Source organism: Bufo bufo, chromosome 4, assembly GCF_905171765.1.
Source record: "Bufo bufo chromosome 4, aBufBuf1.1, whole genome shotgun sequence".
Classification (NCBI taxonomy): Eukaryota; Metazoa; Chordata; class Amphibia; order Anura; family Bufonidae; genus Bufo; species Bufo bufo.
Window position 1 is genome coordinate 384,680,629 of NC_053392.1, and position 22,250 is coordinate 384,702,878.

Consider the following 22,250-nt stretch of genomic DNA (forward strand, 5'->3'; position numbering starts at 1 on the left):
GGAAAAGAATAACGCTAGTGTAAAAGTACCCTAAGTGAATTAGAGCAGTGCTGCAGTTACAAGCATCTTTCAGAGCACAATGGACATAGCTGTGTCATTCTATCACCACCTTCCCAACTCTGGAGCTTCTCTGAAACAGCTGATCGGCAGGAATAAAGGATGTTGGACCCCCTCTGATCATTTCATGATGGCTTATCCTGAGGGATGGCGATCGATTGTAAAATCCTGGAATACCCCTTTAAGGGTTTGATGTATATTTTATTTCCTCAGATTTTGGTATATGTTATGTTCCATCTCACTATCGCTTTCCACATGAGAAATGACAGCAGTATATAAGATTTTGACTCCACTTTTCGTGAATTCTTCCACATTCTCTGGTACTCTACAGTTAACCATTCCACGTGTACAGAGTGTAGCCTGCTCTCATGTTTTACATGTTCTATTACAGAAACTGGAATGGAAATGCTAGGACGTCTTTCTCAGATCGCTGGGGTCCCATTTTGTTCCCCAACTGGGATTGCCACAGGGTCCTTCCATCATCGTAAGTTTAGGGCTGAAACTTTCAATTATTATTATTGTTACTCTAAAATCATGACCACTGTAGCAGAATTAGGGCTCCTTGACATATATTCAGTGATCAGGGTCACTCGCTGACAAGTCTTTCGTGATACACCAACTTGCTAAGACCATCTAGCTGATTTCTGGAGGCTATTTGCAATCCGCTGCTGAATTTCACGCACAACTTCAGCCATCCTGATGGATCGAGGCCTCGGGATCTTCATGTTTGCAACAGAGCCAGTTTGATGCCATTTCAGACTCTAAATACAACGTTTAACTGGTGGTTTTGTTCCTGGTTACTTGTCAGCAAAGGTCTCTTGCTTTTCCTTAATCGATCTGCTTTGCACATAGCCTTCTACAATCACTATTCGCTGCAAACACCATCTTTCTGACACAATAGGCCACTTTTATCAAACTGAATAATAAAGCAATCAGAGCTCAGCTTTCCGTTCCCACAGGGCTCTGAGAAAGTGAAAGCTGGGCTCTGATTGGTTGCTATAGACAACTAAGACAGATTTACTATTAGGCAGAAGATATTGGCGGCGGTTACTTTCTTGTATCAGTTGTGTCCAGCCAGTTGTTTTCTTGTGGCGTCAGACACAAATGTTACATGTCTAGCATCTATAGACTGATAGCACTGGAGAGAAAATTACAGCATGCAGCGTTTTCCTGTCTGGCGTTAGTTGACATCTGACATCACAACTAATGCACCAGATGAATATGAAAAATCCCACAGAAATCCACGGGATCAGTTCTAGCTTCAGTGTCCCTCCAGGAAACTGAACCTAAAACCATGCCGAATAACGTGTGTGCAGGAACTGAAAGACTCTGACAAAGCTAAACACGTAAATTACTGGACTTCGTTGCGGACTATGATTGCTGTAATTCATGATGGACAAAGCTTGCTTTCATGTATCAGGTTACGTAAATTCCCAGAATACGAGGTACTGGTCTGCTGAAAGTCCCCATTTGATTCATGAAACACCACTTCACGACCAGAAAATTGGCGTTTGGTACGCAGTGTCAGGAACATGAATAGTGAGCCCAAATTTCTTCAAATCAACGGTGAATACCACAATTTATCTGGACATCTTTGAACAGTTTTGAAACCAACTAACACCAGAAGAAAAAAATGTCCTGCTTTTTCCAACAAGATGGGACAACATGCCCCCGCTCACGGAACTCACTGGCACAGGATCATGAACTGTTTACGGAGGAGCAAACTGAGTCTGTGAGCAAGGGTTATGGCCACCACGTTTCCCCAGACTTGTCCACATGACATTTTTATCTGTGGGGAAATTTGAAACAGAAAGTGTCCTCTAACAAACCACATCCCTTGGATGAACTCAAGGAGAACATCACAAACACCATCCGCAGCATAACAAGCAGCATTAGCCAACATAATCAGACGTGCCCAAAGATACATAGACGTGAACTGGGACCACTTTCAGCATCTTTTGTGACTTGTGGGTAAATAAGAAAAAAAATCCACTTGCTCGTTCATCTTGTCCTACTATCGCTGGAGGCGGGCTACATTTTCGTGGGCCATCCTTGTATAAGTGCACCCAGTGGCACAGAAAAAATAATCAGTCAAATGTCCTCCACTGATAAAATATTGATGTATAATATCTCCTCACTTGTGTACTCGTTCCCGGTTAGCCATGTATAGGCTATAGGCTTCGTAGCCATGTACAGGCTATGAGCCTATACATTGCTCCCTGAATTTATCAGGGCATTGCTTATTATGATACAATAGTTAGGTGGTGAGTAAACACAGGGCAGCTAAGGGGAGCAGTAGGTATATCTGACCTGTCCCTACGCTCACCCTGACTGGTTCCTCAGCCCAGGGACGTCCCCTAGAGGTGGAGACTCCCTGTCCTCATGCCTGGGCTGACTGCCCTGCGTTTACCCTCCTCTCAAAAAATAATAAATAGTTAACAAAGCTCCCCAAGAGCTGACGGGTGATACTCTGCGTCCCAGGTAACAAATTACCCACAGGACACCAATGGATAGAATCAGACCAGATTATGTTTATAAATAGGTGAACGAAGATACGTGTCTCCTATAGACATTAAAAAACCAAGCACAAGGGCATCATAACGGTGCGTTCCCAAGCTGGTTAACATAAACCCCTACGCGTTTCCCCTATTACTAGGTTCATCAGGGGGCATTCACGGTCAAGGGTCCAACCGTCATATATGATAAGATAAATCAAATATACTTAAGATATAGTGGAGGACACAGGACCAGAGACGCAGACGATAATAGGCATAGGACCAAGGGACCAATTGATATGTCCCACCTGTGAAAAATAGAGACATTATAAGTTTGGGTGCTAAATATAAGATATAAAATAAATCCTCCTGCATCTCAGCACTTACTTAGTGTCCTAGGCAGTCAGGAGGCTAAAGGGCCCAATAGGATAAGGGCCAGCACTTCACCCAAGAAGCTGTAAGCAAAGAGTTTTACATATAATGTGAGGCATATTCCATGCCAAGATGTTCATTTACCAGCTCCCAGTAGATGGTCCTTACTTACGTTTAGGCTGCGTCCCAGTAACGTCCTGTTCCTCCTACTATTCACACTCACTCTGGTTTCCCTAAATACCCTCTTACCAGCTGTTCAAACTTGGCACTAATTGACACGTCAGGCGGGTCATTTCCGGGAGTCAGACGCCACAGTCAGCGTCATTACCGGTCCATGAGCCGCACACACAGATTACCACCGGTCCCTACGGTGAAGGAATACATCACTTCCGTCCGAGGAACATCAGGTAGAGCCTCAGTGCGCCGCCTACGTCGTGTGGAACGCATAGAGCGGCCACATCCGGTCTCGTGGAACGCATAATCGCGTCACATCCGGTCTGTGAGCCGTCCCATTCAGGAAGCATCGAGTGCTCTGTCATAGGAGGCGGCCCCACAGGCCTGGCTACATCATACATTGGTATATGAGCAGCATAGACCTGCAGCGGCGATCTAGTGTATAAATATGATATTACAAAGATCAGTTGGTAGAGGGCAGGGGGATTGGGTGTGAGAATAATAAACGTCCATTTCCATAATTTTCACTTAGGTGTACTACCTACGATATAGGTGACACCTTAGATATTTAGTGTGCAATATCTGGATACAAAGTGTATCCTATTTGTTTCATCTTGGCTCTAATAAAATTACCGAATAGCGCTATTCTTGATCAGAGGGATAAAGGGAAAAGCACCCACATAGCCACCCCCGCAGATCATAGAAAACAAGAAAAAGTGAGTCTTTCATTAATCCCGAGTGGTGCCTGGGATCTGAAGCGATGAATCCAGATGCAGTCTTTCTGGAGAATTTTTCGGTCCCAGTCTCCACCCCTAGGTGACAATGGGATGGCCTCAAGGACCGAAAATCTCAGGCAACTGGGATCACCACCATGGACGTCAATTACATGTGACGCGACTGGTGTGATCTTCTTCTTGACCACGTCGTTCACATGTTCACAAATCCGCCGCCTGACCTCTCTAATGGTCTTGCCTATATAATCCAAGATCTAATGGTCTTGCCTATATAATCCATGAACGACGTGGTCAAGAAGAAGATCACACCAGTCGCGTCAAGTGAAAAAGTAAAAGTTATGTTTTAAAGGGATCAATACTGCTTGACATTTTTTGATTCTATGATCCTTCTTCATTAAAATTGATATTGATTTAGCTGGACATTCATTGCTTATTATGGACACAATTAGCATTTTCAAACTGTCATGCATTTTCCCACTTCATATTGATCTTTAAATTGTTTGTTTTCCCACTATAGAAGTAGCTTATTTGTTTGTGTTGCTTATATATATATATATATATATATATATATATATATATATATATATATATATAGTTTTAACATCCTATGTTTGGTTGGTTGTGTCCCTTGGGCATTGAGCCCATATTATGGGGTGCCTGAAGACTAATCATATAGACCGCTTCAGATACTGTTGTGCACTGGTTAACATTAGGGTAAAAGTCATATTGCTTGGCCATATCCTTATTATGCTTTTCCCTTTTAATAGTCATTATGACTACACTCCTTCTGACTCATTTGATGTGGCTCCTGCCCTATGATGATCTCTGCTTTAGATTAAACCAATAATTAAAGACAAACAGAATAACTATTAACTCTGACCATACGTAGCTCTAAAATGTAATGCTGCTATGTTCTGCTGACATTAATCCGATATCCATATCATCAGTTCTTAGTGAATGGCTGCCGGCACCCCCAAGAAGTGGATCCGCTCCTTTTTCATACTTCACTGATGTGAAACTGCAAGCCTGGTGCAGACTGGCCGGTGTAATGGAGGAGGCGCTGCATGTGGTCAGGAAGCAAATGAAGAAGTATCTAGCTGATCTCCAGAGGAATGTCTCTGGGAGGATAATAGGTAATCAGCTTGCTTCTATGAGGTACTTTTCTAGGTGACATAAGACCTGTGAATCATGAACACAATGCTTTCTTTCAATGCAGGGCAGTTCATGTATGATGCAATGCCCATGGTAAAGGTGCTGACCAATTATGAGGTTGCTGAGGCTATAACTGAGGCTTTGGTGGAACTAGCCAAGGAGAAAAATGTATGTAAAAATAAAACACACTCTATTATTTTTTTATGCTACAGATATTGTCTGTTAATGTTCTTCATTCATTACAGGATCATCCTTTGGAGTTCATTACTATGTGTCTTTTAAGGAAATGTAGCAAGAACAAGGAGATCAGACATCAGCTTCTGATTTCAGAGGGAAATACAGATAATACACTGTCAGCATTTTTGAAGGTAAAAAGACAATTATGGTTTACCAGGGCCAGCAACTGTGAACCCCTGTACAAGAACAGTGTATGGTGTGATGTAACAGTAGTTTGATACACATTTGTGATGTAACATGCTACCTGTCTTAAAGTATGGCTACTTTCTTCCAAAAAACAGCAGCACCCCTGTCTAGGGGTTGTGTCTAATTTTGCAGCTTGGGTCGATTGAAGTCTATGGGACAGAGTTGCAATACCACACAAAGGCTGTGGACAGGTGTGGTGCAGTTTTTGGAAGAAAACAGCAATGTTTTACTAATCCTGGACAACCCCTTTAAACCACTTTGTGATGTCAAAATTAGAGATGAGCGAATTTCTAGAAAATTTGATTCGGCCAGTTCGCCGAATTTTCCAAAAAGATTAGATCCGAATTTATTTGTGGCAAATCCCGTAAAAAAAAAAAATATTTCCTGGCTACAGAGAGCCTGTATAGTGGTGTAGAACACTGTGCCTTGCAGTAACACACATAGGGAGTCTGCTGTGGTAGTGAAACAATACTATGAGTCAGTATGACACACAGATGACAGGCGTCGCTCTTAGAATTACTGCACACTTCAATTATTTGGGCAGTTATGGGGCCAAAACTGACCAAATAACTCAAGTATGAACTCAGCCTTACAGGTCGATGCTAGCGCCAAGAAGATGCACACTCCTTTTACACCGCCGGCAGCAGATTCCACATAGATGTCTACAGACCCTGTTCTATTAAAAGCTTATAAAAGTAGAGCCCCCCAACAGAGTGGAGAGGGTGTCAGCAGTAAGTTTGTGTTGACGTCACTGATTATTTTGCCCTTCTTCTGATCCGTCAGAACAATAACCCCCAAAAAACTGATCCTGTCTGTTGAGCATCCGCCTTCACTCGGTCAGCATTTGGTCAGTAATCCATCAGTATTGCTAAAGCCCCCAAAAAAACAGGAGTGGATCCAAAACAGAGATGACACATGAATGGAATATTTGCATGTCTTCTGTATTTTGTACCTACTCCTGCTGCTTTTGGCTGCAAAATCATAAGCCAATTCTGATAGGACCATACAGGCCTTACAGCTGCTATACAGACAGGATCCATTTTGCGTCTCATTTTTCCTTCCTTCTGACAGATCAGAAGGGTCAAATAAATGATGATGTCAACCAGGCCAAAAAGGCAAAATAGTGGCCCTGTCATTGAGTGGGGACGGTGAGAACAGCATGAGAAGTCCACAGAGTGGCCCAATGACATAGTGGTGAGGTGGAAGCAGCATGAGGGGACCACAGAGTTGCCCAGTGACATAGTGGTGAGGTAGCAGCAGCATGAGGAGACCACAGAGTGGCCCAGTGACATAGTGTTGAGGTGGCAACAGCATGAGGAGACCACAGAGTGGCCTATAGTGTTGAGGTAGCAACAGCATGAGGAGACCACAGAGTAGTGATATTGCAGCAGCATGAGAAGACCACAGAGTGCTGATGTGGCAGTAGCATGAGGAGACCACAGAGAGGTGATGTGGCAGCAGCATGAGGAGACCACAGAGTGGTAATGTGGCAGCAGCATGAGGAGACCACAGAGTGGTGATTTGGCAACAGCATGAGGAGACCACAGAGTGGTGAAGTGGCAGTAGCATGAGGAGACCACAGAGTGGCACAATTACAGAGTTGTGAGTTGGCAGCAGCATGAGGAGACCACAGAGTGGCACAATGACATAGTGTGGAGGTGGCAGCAGCAGCATGAGGAGGCCACATAGTGGCCCAGAGACATAGTTGTGAGTTGGCAGCAGCATGAGGAGGCCACAGAGTGGCAAGGTTACATAGTGTGGAGGTGGCAGCAGCATAAGGAGGCCACAGAGTGGCACAATGACATAGTGTGGAGGTGGCAACAGCAGCATGAGGAGACCTGAGTGGTGAGGTGGCAGCAGCATCAGGAGACCACCGAGTGACCCGGTGACAGAGTGGGAAGGTGGGTGGCAATAACAGTACCTGCTGACGATGGTGGGTGTAAGAAGGAGCACTTAGCATCAGGCGGGTGGCAGCATCAGAATAGTAGCTGAGGCAGGTAGCCAGAAGAAACCAGTCTCTTTTGTCAAGGTTTTTTTTAGGCAGCATAGATGATCTAATCTGATGCATCAGGCATTGGTGGGTAGAAATCCTTGCTGATCCACGCCTGATTTATGTTGACAAAGTTCAGTCTCTCCACACTTTTGGGGTAACTATGGCCCCCGCTGCACTAAACACCTGCTCTGATGCCACACTACTGAACGGGCAGGACAGCTTTTCCAGGGCAAACTCAGCCAGTTGCGGCCACAAATCCAGTTTGCCTGCCCAGTAGTCCAGCGGATCTTCATTGTGTCTGATGTCACTTGGGACGAAGTGGCTGACCGAGTCAACCATTCTGTTGCTGGTCAAGACACGACTGCTAGATGAAACTGGGAGCTCAGGCCTTTCGAAGTGACCCCTGCTGCCACGTCCCATTACTGTGCTGCGACTTGTGCCAGAAACATTTAGGACTCTTCCCCTCCCCTTTGCAGGGCCTGCCTCTTCTCATACTGTCAGATCAAATAAATAAAAAGGAAATTAATACACCAGAAAAAAGGCTGTAATTTAGTCACTTCACCGCACAACGGCTAACAAGCCTTTTTTTCCCCACTAATACAACATAAAAAAGGCTGTAGAACATATACCCATAACTACACCTCTGAACGGCAAATAAGCCCTTTTTTCCCACTAATACACCACAAAAAAAGGCTTTAGAACATATACCCATAACTACGCCGCTGAACGGCTAATAAGACTTTGTTTTCCACTAATACACCACAAAAAAGGCTTTAATTTTGTCACTTCACCACACAACGGCTGACGAGCCTTTTTTCCCACTAATACACCACAAAAAAGGCTGTAATTTTGTCACTTCACCACACAAAGGCTAATGAGCCCTTTTTTTCTCCACTAATACACCCGAAAAAAGGCTTTAGAACATATAACGGCATCGCTGAACGGCTAATCACACATTTTTTTCCCACTAATACACCACAAAAAAGGCTTTAGAACATATAACTGCATGGCTGAACAGCTAATAAGACTTTTTTTTCCACTAATACACCACAAAAAAGGCTTTAAAACATATACCGGATTTTTCGCTTTATAAGATGCATTCTCCCCCCCCAAAAGTAGGGGGGAAATGGCTGTGCGTCTTATAAAGCGAATACTAGTGAGCGCTTCCATTATGAAAGCGCTCACTAGTAAGCATTAGGTGCAGGGTGCTGGGTAGAAGCGCAAGCGCTTTTGATACTCACCCTCCCTGGTCTTCTTGCTAGGGCTGGCGCTGCACTGTCCTGACCCCATACAGCGTCAGGATGTAGTGCTCGCACTATGACCTGATGCTGCACGCAGTCAGGTGACAGTACAGCGCGGGCCGGAGAAGACAGGGGAGCGCGACTTCTAAAGAGACTGGCGGACCCTGGGCGGAGCCGTGGCGCAGGAGAGGTATGAGAAGTTTTTTTTTTTTTAGTCTGATGGGGGTCCAAAAGAACAGGGCTGATTTGAGGTCTGATGGGGGTTTGAAAGAAAAGGGCTGATGGGGTCTGATGGGAGTCCAAAAGAAAAGGGCTGATCTGAGGTCTGACGGGGGTCTAAAAGAAAAGGGCTGATGGGGATCTAAAAGAAAAGGGCTGATCTGAGTTCTAATGGGGTCTAAAAGAAAAAGGCTGATGGCGGTCTAATGGGGTCTAAAAAAAAAAAGGGCTGATCTGAGGTCTGATGGGGGTCTAAAAGAAAAGGGCTGATGGGGTCTAAAAGAAAAGGGCTTATCTGAGGTCTGATGGGGGTTTAAAAGAAAAGGGCTGATGGGGGTCTAAAAGAAAAGGGCTGTTCTGAGGTTTGTTGGGGGTCTGACATGGAGGCCTGATTAGATGTCCTGATATTTGTGGGGGTCTGATCTGAGGTCTGATGAAAAATATTTTTTTCTCATTTTACTCCTCCAAAATCTGGGGTGGGTCTTATCATCGGGTGCGTCTTATAAAGCGAAAAATACGTTAATTGCACAGCTGAACGGCTAATAAGACTTTTTTTTTCTACTAATGCACCCCAAAAAAGCTGTCATTTTGTCACTTCACCGCACAACGGCTAACAAGCCTTTTTTTTTCCACTAATACACCCCAAAAACGGCTGTAATTTTGTCACTTCACCGCACAAAGGCTAATACGCTCTTTTTTTCCACTAATTCCCCCCCCCCCCCCCAAAAAAAAGGTTTAGAACATATAACCTGCACTGCTGAACGGCTAATAACACTTTTTTTCCCACTAATACACCCCAAAAAAGGCTGTAATTTTGTCACTTCACTGCACAACAGCAAATAAGCCCTTTTTTTCCACTAATACACCACAAAAAAGGCTTTAAAACATATATCGTATTTTTTGCTTTATAAGACGCACCTGATTATAAGATGCACCTAGGTTTTTGAGGAGGAAAATAAGAAAAAAAATATTTTGAACCAAAAGGTGTGCTTTTGGTGGATTTTGAACTAATGGTCTGGGGATGACACTGTTATGGGGGGGAAAACTGTGGATGATGCACTGTTATGGGGGATGTGTGCTGTGACACATAGGGCCATGAGGGGGGCCAGGATAAGATGCTATATGTGTGGATGACACACATATAGCATCTTATGCTGGTCCCCCTCATGGCCCTATGTTTCACAGAATTACAGTACTTTATTCTTTGTATGTAAAATCTTTCTTTAATCCTGAATCAATCGCTCTCCTTTTGATAAACTAGCTGACACTGATATGCTGCACAGCGTGGCCGGCGATACATCAGTTACAGTGCGGGGAGGGAGGAGGGGCTGGAGGCAACTCACAGCGGGGCCCGGTGCAGTCACTGTATTACACCGGGGGCCCCGCGCACAGAAGTCTCTTTGTATGTAAAATCTTTCATTATTCCTGAATCCATCGCTCTCCTATTGATAAACTAGCCTAATCGCCTGCATCAGTACTCGCTATGAATGCAGCGTGCGGTCCGGCCGGCGTGTGACTGACGTCACTCAGTCAGTCACGCTCCTCCCACTTCATTAATGAAGCAGGAGCAGGATGAAGTCATGCGCCGGAGGGACCGCACGCTACATTCATAGTGAGTACTGATGCAGGCGATTAGGCTAGTTTATCAATAGGAGAGCGATGGATTCAGGAATAATGAAAGATTTTACATACAAAGAGACTTCTGTGCGCGGGGCCCGGTGTAATACAGTGACTGCATCGGGCCCCGCTGTGAGTCGCCCCAGCCCCTCCTCCCTCCCCGCACTGTAACTGATGTATCGCCGGCCACGCTGTGCAGCATAGCGGCCGGCGATATATCAGTGTCTGCCCTGTAAAAAAAAGTCAACCATCGTTTTATAAGACGCACTGTCATTTCCCCCCCTCTTTTGGGGGAAAAAAGTGTGTCTTATAAAGCGAAAAATACGGTAACTTCACCGCTGAACGGCTAATACGCTCTTTTTTTCCACTAATACACGCCAAAAAATGCTTTAGAACATATAACTGCAGCGAAAAACGGCTAATAAGACGTAAAAAAAAGTTCTAAGTGATACACCCTCTTAATAGCTGTATCACAAAGCACTTGCACCCTAATGACAAGCATGGTTTGCTGGAATTACAGAGGTATCATCTATTGCAAACCTAAAAGCAGCAGTATAAGGCTACATTCACACGACCCTATTTGTCACAATAGCTTGGCTGCCTTAAAACAACTAGTGATGTCACAGCAGCTTATGTGATTCAAAGACACTTGTGATGTCATAGCAGGTTAGCTGCCTGAAAACCACTGTGATGTCACAGCAGCTTATGTGATTCAAAGACACTTGTGATGTCATAGCAGGTTAGCTGCCTGAAAACCACTGTGATGTCACAGCAGTTAACCTGATAGAAGTGACAGATGTTTGTGTTGGCATAGTTGTCACCAGACACATAATATTTCACCATAGCTTATCTAGGGACAGACCTCAACAGCAGGAGACCCATGTGTATGAACAGTTTATGGACTCCTTGATTTCCAGTTGCTAATTTGATAATGATGTTGTAGCCATAACCCACCTCATTTATGGTTTTCCAGAATAGAGATCCAATAGAGAGAATGAACCACTATAATTTTTGGGCCCCATCAGATATGTCTGCTCCAGTGGCTTACCTAAATAGAAGTGTTTATAAAGCTTGTGTATATTGTACGGTGTGGGAGGTATAAAAAAGAGAGTGCCCCACACAGAAAATTGTTGTTAAAGATTTAGGAAACTCAGCATTTACAACTTTTTAAAACACAACTTTTGAAGAAATAGTCACAAGTGGTAGTTTTTACATTGCCCTTGACACTTTTCTGAAAGGGGGAGTTTACACCAGTTTTCTCAGAGATAGCACACGGGCTACTGGAGCAAGCTTTGTCAAGACCAGCACAGAAAGCATCGGGTTTTGATAAATCTCCCTCTTAGGCCCCTTGCAGACGAGCGTGTCCGGATTAGGTCCGGATGCGTTGCGGATTCGTTCAGTGAAAACTGCGCGATTTCGCAAGCAAGTTCATTAGTTTTATTTGTGAACGCGTTCAGTTGTTCAGTTTTTATCGCGCGGGTGCAATGTGCAATGATGCGTTTTTCACACATGTGAAAACACCATCTCTTAGCAACCATCCGTGAAAATCGCATTGCATCTGCACTTGCTTGCCGGATGCAATGCGTTTTTGACACAGTCCCATTTACTTCTATGGGGCCAGCGTTGCGTGAAAAACGCAGAATATACAACATGCTGCGATTTTCATGCAACGCACAAGTGATGCTTGAAAACCAACGCTCATGTACACAGACCCATTGAAATGAATGGGTCCGGATTCAGTGCGGATGCAATGCGTTTGCATCACGCATTGCATCCGCGGGGAAAACTCGCTTGTGTGAAAGAGGCCTTAGTGTTTTAACCGCTTTTATGTATCCTGACAGAAAAGCATCAAAAAAGAGAACTGGTATATTTAAAGGGGTTGATATAAGCTATTGTTTTACTACATATGAGTGGAGCATCGGAGCATTTCTGTGCATCGAGCAGCACAAGGTCTGTTTGTTTACTGCCGATGACATGCCGTGATTCTACTCAGTATGCTAGATGGAGACTTTTTTGCATAGTACCAGCCTCCAAAACAGCCTAGGCGGGCAACACTATAGACTGCTCATCTGTGCCAGTGACATCACTGTGACATCACTGATGCTCACTCATAATGTAGTAAAAGAATAAAGAGCTTCTATCTGGGTTCAGCCCTGAACCTGGACAATTCCTTTAAGTTGTGCACTATTTTATGGTGCAAATGGCTATAGATGAGCGAATCGAAGTTGACGAAAGTGGAATTCGATCCGAATTTCAGGAAAAATTTGATTCACACCAGATCCGAATTTCCTCACACTTCATGGTAATGAATCGTATTCTTTCCTAAAATGGCTTCTGCACGTGTTAGGACATGGAGCAAGGAACTCTGGGAATGATGGATCACCCACAATGCAATGCATGCAGCCAATCAGCAGCCAGCCATCCCTGTGATGTCACAGCCCTATAAATAGCCTCAGCCATCTTGGATTCAGCCATTTTCCAGTGTACTTAGTGCAGGAAGAGACTCAGCAGGCGCTAGGGACAGTGGTAGAAAAGACTTTAAAACTTTTATTTTGCTGTATAGAAGTTCAGGGAAAGGATAGGGAGTAATCATTCCACAGTATTGAAGCAGAACAGGGTTCAGTAGGGGAGTTTACAGCCTTGGTAATAGGAGCAATCCTATTACACCTTGCTGCACTGACTGCGGATCCAAATTGCCATTATACAGCTCTGTAATTACAGAAAACCGTTCATATTAGGGTGCAAGTGCTGTTTGATACAGCCATTAACAGGGTTTATTAGAAGGAAATATGTCTACGTCTTATTTGCCTTTGTGCGGTGCAGTTATATGTTCTAAAGCAGTGGTTCTCAACCTTTCTAAAGCCGTGACCCCTTAATACAGTTCCTCATGTTGTGGTGACCCCCAACCATTACATTTTTTTCCTTGCTACGTCATAACTAATTTTGCTACTGTTATGAATTGTAATGTAAATATCTGATATGCAGGATGTATTTTTATTGCTACAAATTGAACATAATTAAAGCAGAGTAATTAATCACAAAGACATCCACAGATCCCCCCCCCCTAAACAGTGCCATCCACAGATCCCCCCTAAACAGTGCCATCCACAGATCCCCCCTAAACAGTGCCATCCACAGATCCCCCCTAAACAGTGCCATCCACAGATCCCCCTCCCCTAAACAGTGCCATCCACAGATCCCCCCTCCCCTAAACAGTGCCATCCACAGATCCCCCCTCCCCTAAACAGTGCCATGATGGCACTGTTTAGGGGAGGGGGGATCTGTGGATGGCACTGTTTAGGGGAGGGGGGATCTGTGGATGGCACTGTAGGCGGATCTGTGGATGGCACTGTTTAGGGGAGGGGGGATCTGTGGATGGCACTGTAGGCGGATCTGTGGATGGCACTGTTTAGGGGAGGGGGGATCTGTCGATGGCACTGTAGGCGGATCTGTGGATGGCACTGCCATCCACAGATCCCCCTACAGTGCCATCCACAGATCTCCCTCCCCGACGCTCACAGCAGTATATTTATAAACTAATCAGTAACTACTTTAACTTTAATCATTGCTCATTGCTGAGCTCTTTACTTGGATTATAATTTATTTGGATATGGGATATCTTACTTTGTCTTAGCTCCGGTAATAGCAGGCAGTGCGGGGGGCGGCGCTCACTCACTGACGTCACGCGCCTGCGCCGCCTAGTGGGAGGAGCAGGCGCGTGACGTCAGTGAGTGAGCGCCACCCCCCGCACTGCCTGCTATTACCGGAGCTAAGACAAAGTAAGATATCCCATATCCAAATAAATTATAATCCAAGTAAAGAGCTCAGCAATGAGCAATGATTAAAGTTAAAGTAGTTACTGATTAGTTTATAAATATACTGCTGTGAGCGGCGTGGCCCTGTATATTCTAACCCCCAGGCAAGCGTCCCCGTCACCATGGGAACGCCTGGGGGTTAGAATATACCATCGGATCTTCTGAGTTACTCAGCCGCAAAACAAGCACCGGCTCTGCTTGCCCCCGGGCCAGCTCGGGGCCCCAAACAATTGCTTGTTTTGCCTGTCTGTTAGCGACGGGCCTGGACCCACAATAGGAAGCCTCAGGCGACCCCCCGGAAAGGGCCGATCGACCCCCAAAGGGGTCGCGACCTCTAGGTTGAGAACCGCTGTTCTAAAGCATTTTTTGGCTTGTATTAGTGGGAAAAAAAGGGCTTATTAGCTGATGTGTGGTGAACTGAAAAAATTACAGCCCTTTTTGGCATGTATTAGGGTAGTTTCACACTTGCGGCAGAGTGATCCGGCAAGCAGTTCCGTCGCCGGAACTGCGTGCCGGATCTGGCAATCTGCATGCAGACGGACAGCATTTGTAGACGGATCCGTATGCGGATCTGTCTCACAAATGCATTGCAAGAACGAATCCGTCTGTCCATTTGTCATACGGACAAACGGATCAGTTTCTATTTTTGTTCACATTTTTAAAGATCTGCGCATGCGCAGACCAGAAGGACGGATCCGGCATTTGTTGTGAAGTGAGGAAATTACAGCACTTTTTGGCTTGTATTAGTGGCAAAACAATATATATTTGCCGTTCAGCGGTGCAGCTATATGTTCTAAAGCCCTTTTTGGCATGTATTAGTGGCAAAAAAATAATAATTATTTGCCGTTCAGCGGTGCAGTTATATGTTCTAAAGCCCTTTTTGGCGTGTATTGGTGGAAAAAAAAGGGCTTAATAGCCGTTGTGTGGTGAAGTGAGAAAAATACAGACTTTTTGGGGTGTTTTAATTTCCAATTTATTTGATCTAACAGTATGTCAGACAGAGAAGTGCCAGGCCCTGCACAGGGGAGGGGCACAGGCCTAAAGGTTTCTGGCACAGGCACAGGTCGCAGCAGAGTAAGGGGGCGTGGCAGCAGGAGTCGCAACGAGAGACCTGAGCTCCCGGTGTCATCTAGCGGTCGTGTCTTGACCAGCAACCCAGCGGCACTTGAATGGTTGACTCGGTCATCCACTTCGTCCCAAGTGACATCAGACACCCCCAGCCAAGAGTCGCTGGGTTCGTCAGACACAACCCTTAGTTGGTATGGCCCGGGAGCAGGCCCTGTGCCCTCACCTGTCCTCAACCTGCCTCTGTCCTTTTCTGTTCCCTCAGCCAGAGAAGTACTATATGCTGTGGGTTAAGCTCCACTATACAGCGAGGACGAGCTGCTAGAAGACAGTCAGCAGCTACCGGCCAGCCAAGATGTGGAGGAGACATCCGCTGCTTCCTCCGGTAGGCGGGCAGGTAGTAATGAGGAGAGTGGCGTGGGAGCTGGTGTTGCGAGCGGTCAGGCTTCTGACCCAGAGACCATTGAGGAGGACATCAGTGACGTGCAGACAGTACTCAATCATGATGATGTAACTGATTTCACTTGGGAGCAGGGTGAATTAGGGGCTTCATCATCATCGGTAGAAGAGGGTGGAAGCTTGCCCGTGAGGCAGCGGCGGAGCCAGCAAGTCGTTAGCGTGGCCGCGAGTCAGCAGGGTAGCAGCAGTGGGAGGTCGGGAGCCAAACGTGCCCAGGGTAGACCACCCGCTTCACAGGAGCCTACCTGCCCAGGAAGTAGTGTTGCAGGCGTTTACGGAAGCAGCGGCGGTAGCAGTCAGTCAGTGCGGACTGTTGGGGGGAAAATCACCTAATCACCTTTTGTTAAGCCGCCGGAGGATGTGAACATGGCCATTTTTAGAATCTGTGGGCAGAAGGTGAAGCGTGGGCAGGGTGCCAATGTTGGCACCACAGCCCTGCGTCAACATATGCAGCGTCACCATAAAGTGGCCTGGGAGAACCGTGGCTCCAATGTGGTGGTCCAGCCTGCCGCAGCAACCGCTGCATCACCCAGTGGCACGCACCCGATTTTAGGCAGTCAAGGCTCCACCACCTCAGCCGAAGGGAGCTATCTGTCCTTCCCATCATCTGCTGGTCCTGATTCTCCTGCTCCTCCTCCTACTCCTCATCAGTCATTCCATCAGCAATCGATCACCAAAGCGATTGCCAAGAGTAAATAGTATGCGTTCACTCATTCAACGGCGCAGAAGCTGAATGTGCTTCTGTCCAAGTTGCTGGTGCTGCAGTCCCTCTCTTTCCAAGTGGTGGACTCTGCACCTTTCAGAGAACTGATGGCTTGTGCCGAGCCGAGGTGGAGAGTCCCAAGCCATAATTTCTTTGCCAAAAAGGCAGTACTAGCCCTGCACACGTATGTACAGTCGTGGCCAAAAGTTTTGAGAATTACATAAATATTGAAAATTGGAAAAGATCCTGCTTAAGTTTTTATAATAGCAATTTGCATATACTCCAGAATGTTATGAAGAGTGATCAGATGAATTGCATAGTCTTTCTTTGCCATGAAAATTAACTTAATCCCAAAAAAACCTTTCCACTGCATTTCATTGCTGTCATTAAAGGACCTGCTGAGATCATTTCAGTAATCGTCTTGTTAACTCAGGTGAGAATGTTGACGAGCACAAGGCTGGAGATCATTATGTCAGGTTGATTGGGTTAAAATGGCAGACTTGACATGTTAAAAGGAGGGTGATGCTTGAAATCATTGTTCTTCCATTGTTAACCATGGTGACCTGCAAAGAAACGCGTGCAGCCATCATTGCGTTGCATAACAATGGCTTCACAGGCAAGGATATAGTAGCTACTAAGATTGCACCTCAATCAACAATTTATAGGATCATCAAGAACTTCAAGGGAAGAGGTTCAATTCTTGTTAAGAAGGCTTAAGGGCGTCCAAGAAAGTCCAGCAAGAGCCAGGATTGTCTCCTAAAGAGGATTCAGCTGCGGGATCGGAGTGCCACCAGTGCAGAGCTTGCTCCGGAATGGCAGCAGGCAGGTGTGAGCGCATCTGCACGCACAGTGAGGCGAAGACTTTTGGAAGATGGCCTGGTGTCAAGAAGGGCAGCAAAGAAGCCACTTCTCTCCAAAAAAAACATCAGGGACAGATTGATCTTCTGCAGAAAGTATGGTGAATGGACTGCTGAGGACTGGGGCAAAGTCATATTCTCCGATGAAGCCTTTTTCCGATTGTTTGGGGCATCTGGAAAAAGGTTTGTCCGGAGAAGAAAAGGTGAGCGCTACCATCAGTCCTGTGTCATGCCAACAGTAAAGCATCCTGAGACCATTCATGTGTGGGGTTGCTTCTCATCCAAGGGAGTGGGCTCACTCACAATTTTGCCCAAAAACACAGCCATGAATAAAGAATGGTACCAAAACACCCTCCAACAGCAACTTCTTCCAACAATCCAACAACAGTTTGGTGAAGAACAATGCATTTTCCAGCACGATGGAGCACCGTGCCATAAGGCAAAAGGGATAACTAAGTGGCTCGGGGACCAAAACATTGACATTTTGGGTCCATGGCCTGGAAACTCCCCAGATCTTAATCCCATTGAGAACTTGTGGTCAATCCTCAAGAGGCGGGTGGACAAACAAAAACCCGCTAATTCTGACAAACTCCAAGAAGTGATTATGAAAGAATGGGTTGCTATCAGTCAGGAATTGGCCCAGAAGTTGATTGAGAGCATGCCCAGTCGAATTGCAGAGGTCCTGAAAAAGAAGGGCCAACACTGCAAATACTGACTCTTTGCATAAATGTCATGTAATTGTCGACAAAAGCCTTTGAAACGTATGAAGTGCGTGTAATTATATTTCACTACATCACAGAAACAACTGAAACAAAGATCTAAAAGCAGTTTAGCAGCAAACTTTGTGAAAACTAATATTTGTGTCATTCTCAAAACTTTTGGCCACGACCGTAGAACAGAAGGTGGACCAGTCCTTGAGCCTGTCGGTGTCTGCCAAAGTTTACGGCAGCGCTGATGTGTGGAGCTGTAACTATGGTCAGGGACAATACATGTCCTTTACGGCCCACTGGGTGAATGTGGTTCCTGCACAGCAAAACCAGCAACTTGGCCGGGCGACGCAGCTTCCGCCTCCATGTTCTCACGCCGTTGGTCCTGCGACGATGTCCGTCTCTGCCTCCTCACCCTCCACCATGTCCTCAGCCTCCACTGCAGGGGCAATTCACAGTGCGCCTCTAGCTGACCACATGTACAGGGCACGCCGGTGTCACAATGTTCTGCACCTCGTTTGCCTGGGCGAATGGAGTCACACAGGGGAGGAACTGCTCTGTGTCATTCATCAAGAAATCGAATCCTGGCTTTCTCCGCGACAACTCAAAGTTGGAACCATGGTGACCGACAACGGGAAGAACATGGTGTCAGCGCTGCGTCAAGGAGGGCTGAGACATGCGCCTTGCATGGCACACATGTTAATCTGCTTGTCGAGCGGTTCCTGAAGTCTTCCACCCATCTGCAAGACATCCTAAAAATGGCCAGGAAACTTTCCATGCAGTTCAGTCACTCGTACACCACAAAGCACACCCTCCTTGAGCTGCAGCGGCAGAACGGCATCCCCCAACATAGGCTGATATGCGACGTTTCCACCCATTGGAATTCCACCCTCCATATTTTGGACTGACTATACGAACAGAGAAAGGCCATGAATGATTTCTTGATGATCCAAGCGGACATGGCAGCTCATGCATGACACCTGTCGTTTGCTCAGGCCCTTTGAGGAGGCAACGTTATTTGTCAGTCGCCAGGACTACGGGATAAACAACGTCATTCCACTGCTTCATGTGCTGGAACAGATGCTGGTAAATCTGGCAGGTCAGGGGACTGGAGACGTGGCTCCTAGATCTCATGACCACATGAGCCCTGTGGGGACTGAACTGGAGGAGGAGGAGGACATCGGAGCACAAGCAATGTGAAGCGAAATGGGTGGTTTTTCTACACAGGTGACAGGAGAGGAGGAGCATGAGCAGCCAGAGGAGCTACTGGGCGATGAGGAAGACGAGGCAGAGGACCCAGACACACCATGGCAGTATGCAGTGGAGATGGAGGAGTCCCTCTGAGTCACTTGCGCAAATTGCCCAATGCATGCTCACTTGCTTGCATAGTGACAGCCGAATTGTCAGCATTCGGCAGAGGGATGAATTCTGGCTCTCCACCTTGTTGGACCCTCGCTACCGGTCCAAAATGGGGGCCTTTTGTACACCCGCTGAGAGGGAGGACAAACTGAACTACTATAGAGACATCCTATGTAGTCAGTTGACCGTTGCCCATCTGCACCTGTCATGGATGAAGTTGCAGATAATAGTGAGGGGACATGACCACCGGCTCCCTGCACTTCATACGGAGGGAGTCCGGGTCACCTAGAATCAAGCCAGCAAGGAAACACAATGCATGAAAGGACTTATCTGAACAAGCAGCAGCAGAAGACTCCAGCAGTGAACACTTCAATCCAGGAAGTAGCATAAACCGCAAAGTGAGGCAGTATGGGAGGGAATATAAAGGAAAGAGGATTAGTCTAAATAGGTGACACCTGGGAGAAGAAAATGAGATGAGAAAGTGAAACCAAAACAAAGAACATCATGCAAGAGGTACAGAAGGACGTCTGTCAGACCTTCTCACAGAAGTGCCGGTGACAGCGCCATTGTCCATCCTCTCGCAGATCTGACCGGGGGGCTCTCTGCGCTCTCGTTCCTTTGCCATGGCTGCTGTGGCGGGAAGGGGGGGGGGGGGGTAGGAGCAGTTCCAGCTCCATCAGCAGCAACTTGAGTCTAGAGTCGCTGATGAGCAGCTTTCTTCACCCGCCTAGTGAAGAAACTACTCCCCAGAAGCAGCAGCAGCTAGACCTGGAGCAGGACCTGAACCAGCAGGTGGTGGCATACTTGGACAGCACCCTGCCGCCCCACATTGAAGAACCGCTGAACTACTGGGCAGCCAAACTGGATTTGTGGCCGCAACTGGCTGAGTTTGCCCTGGAAAAGCTGTCCTGCCCGGCCAGTAGTGTGGCATCAGAGTGGGTGTTTAGTGCGGCGGGGGCCATAGTTACCCCAAGAAGAACTCGCCAGTCCACCTGAAATGTGGAGAGACTGACCGTTGTCAAGATGAATCAGGCGTGGAACAGCCAGGATTTCCACCCACCAACGCCTGATGCATCAGACTAGATCATCCATGGTGCCACACCAACACTTTGACAAAAGAGACCGGTTTCTTCTGGCTATCTGCCTCAGCTACTATTCTGATGCTGCCACCCGCCTGATGCCACACATCTGATGCCAGTGCTCCTTCTTTCACCCATCATCTTCAGCTGGTACTGGTATTGCCACCCACCTCCCCACTCTGGTCACCGGGTCACTCTGTGGTCTCCTGATTTTGCTGCCACCTCCACACTATGTCACTTTGCCACTCTGTGGTCTACTGATGCTGCTGCCACCTCACTATGTCACCTTGCCACTCTGTGGTCTCCTGATGCTGCTGCCACCTCCACTCTATGGTCTCATCATGCTGCTGCCACCTCCACACAATGTCACCTTGCCACTCTGTGGTCTTCTGATGCTGCTGCCATCTCCACACTGTCACCTTGCCACTTTGTGGTCTCCTGATGCAGCTGCTACCTCATCACTATGTGACCTGTGTCCTCCTCCTCCTCCTGATGCTGCCGCCACCTCCACACTGTCATTGTGCCACTCTGTGGCCTCTTGAAGATGCTGCTGCCGCCACCTGCACACTGTCATTGTGCCACCCTTCTGATGCTGCTGCTGCCGCCAACTCCACACTCTGTAATTGTGCCACTCTGTGGCCTCCTGGTGCTGCTGCCACCTCCACACTGTCATTGTGCCACTCTGTTGCCTCCTCCTGATGCTGTTGCCACCTCCAGACTCTGTCATTGGGCCACTATGTGGTCTCCTCATGCTACTTCCACTTTACCACTATGTCATAGGGCCACTCTGTGGACTTCTCATGCTGTTCCCACCCTCCCCACTTCATGACTGGGCCACTATTTTGCCTTTCAGCCTGGCTGACACCATCATTTATTTGAGCCTTCTTCTGATCCCTATGTGTGTTACTGCAAGGCACAGTGTTCTACACCACTATAAAGGCTCTCTGCAGCCAGGAAATAGCTGTTTTTAACGCGATTCGCCACAAATAAATTCGGATCAAACCAATTGTTTTCAAAAAATTCGGCGAGCTGGCCCAATCGAATTTTTGAGAAATTTTCTCATCTCTACAAATAACTAATGTAAGCCAGCTATGGGGGGCAACAGGAGGATAAAATGTATTCTTATTTAAAGATACGTTGGGAGGACATTAACTCTTATTAAGTCATCTGCTTGCATTCAGTGACAGCTCACACCACTTTACTGCAAATATATGCACTTGTTTTCTAATTCCAGTAGGCACCAAGATGCGAAACTGTTTCTGAAAAGAATCTATCCTATAAATCTTTTATTGATTAGAAAAAAAAAACTGGACGAGGATTTAATATATTAGGAGAGCAGAACCTAAATCCAAACTTGTGCTTCACAATCGTGATATCATCAAAGTTTTGTGCCGCCATCTTTATATGTGGTTTACCAGAAAAATAAATTTATAGAATATCAATTTGATATTTCAAACTGCAAGATTGTTTGGTCCAACCAAGGGGCCCCTGTTGATCTCAGTACTATGGGGAGCAAGTCACCCCAGGATACCAGGGCGGTTCACACATAGACAAACTCACTCAGCTATTTCCATATCCATTCCATCGGGTCTCAGTGGGTATCAGATTAACGTGTTATTAATGTCTTTCATGGAAAGGTTTAATTTTTGGGGAGGATTGTATAGTTTCCCTTATTACTATGTTGGTTAGAATCCATCACAGACAAGAAACACAAATAACTGCAGTTCCA

At 46.4% G+C, this 22,250-nt stretch overlaps 1 protein-coding gene across 1 annotated transcript in view; it reads left to right on the forward strand.

Annotated features, from left to right (window-relative positions):
• The window catches only part of ECT2L (epithelial cell transforming 2 like), a 74,365-nt gene that overhangs the window by 14,998 nt on the left and 37,117 nt on the right, over positions 1–22,250 (forward strand). Inside the window, exons 10-13 of the mRNA XM_040429224.1 lie at positions 449–541; positions 4,780–4,965; positions 5,049–5,152; positions 5,230–5,352. Coding sequence (XP_040285158.1) covers positions 449–541; positions 4,780–4,965; positions 5,049–5,152; positions 5,230–5,352 — 506 coding nt within the window. The remainder of the gene's footprint in view (positions 1–448; positions 542–4,779; positions 4,966–5,048; positions 5,153–5,229; positions 5,353–22,250) is intronic.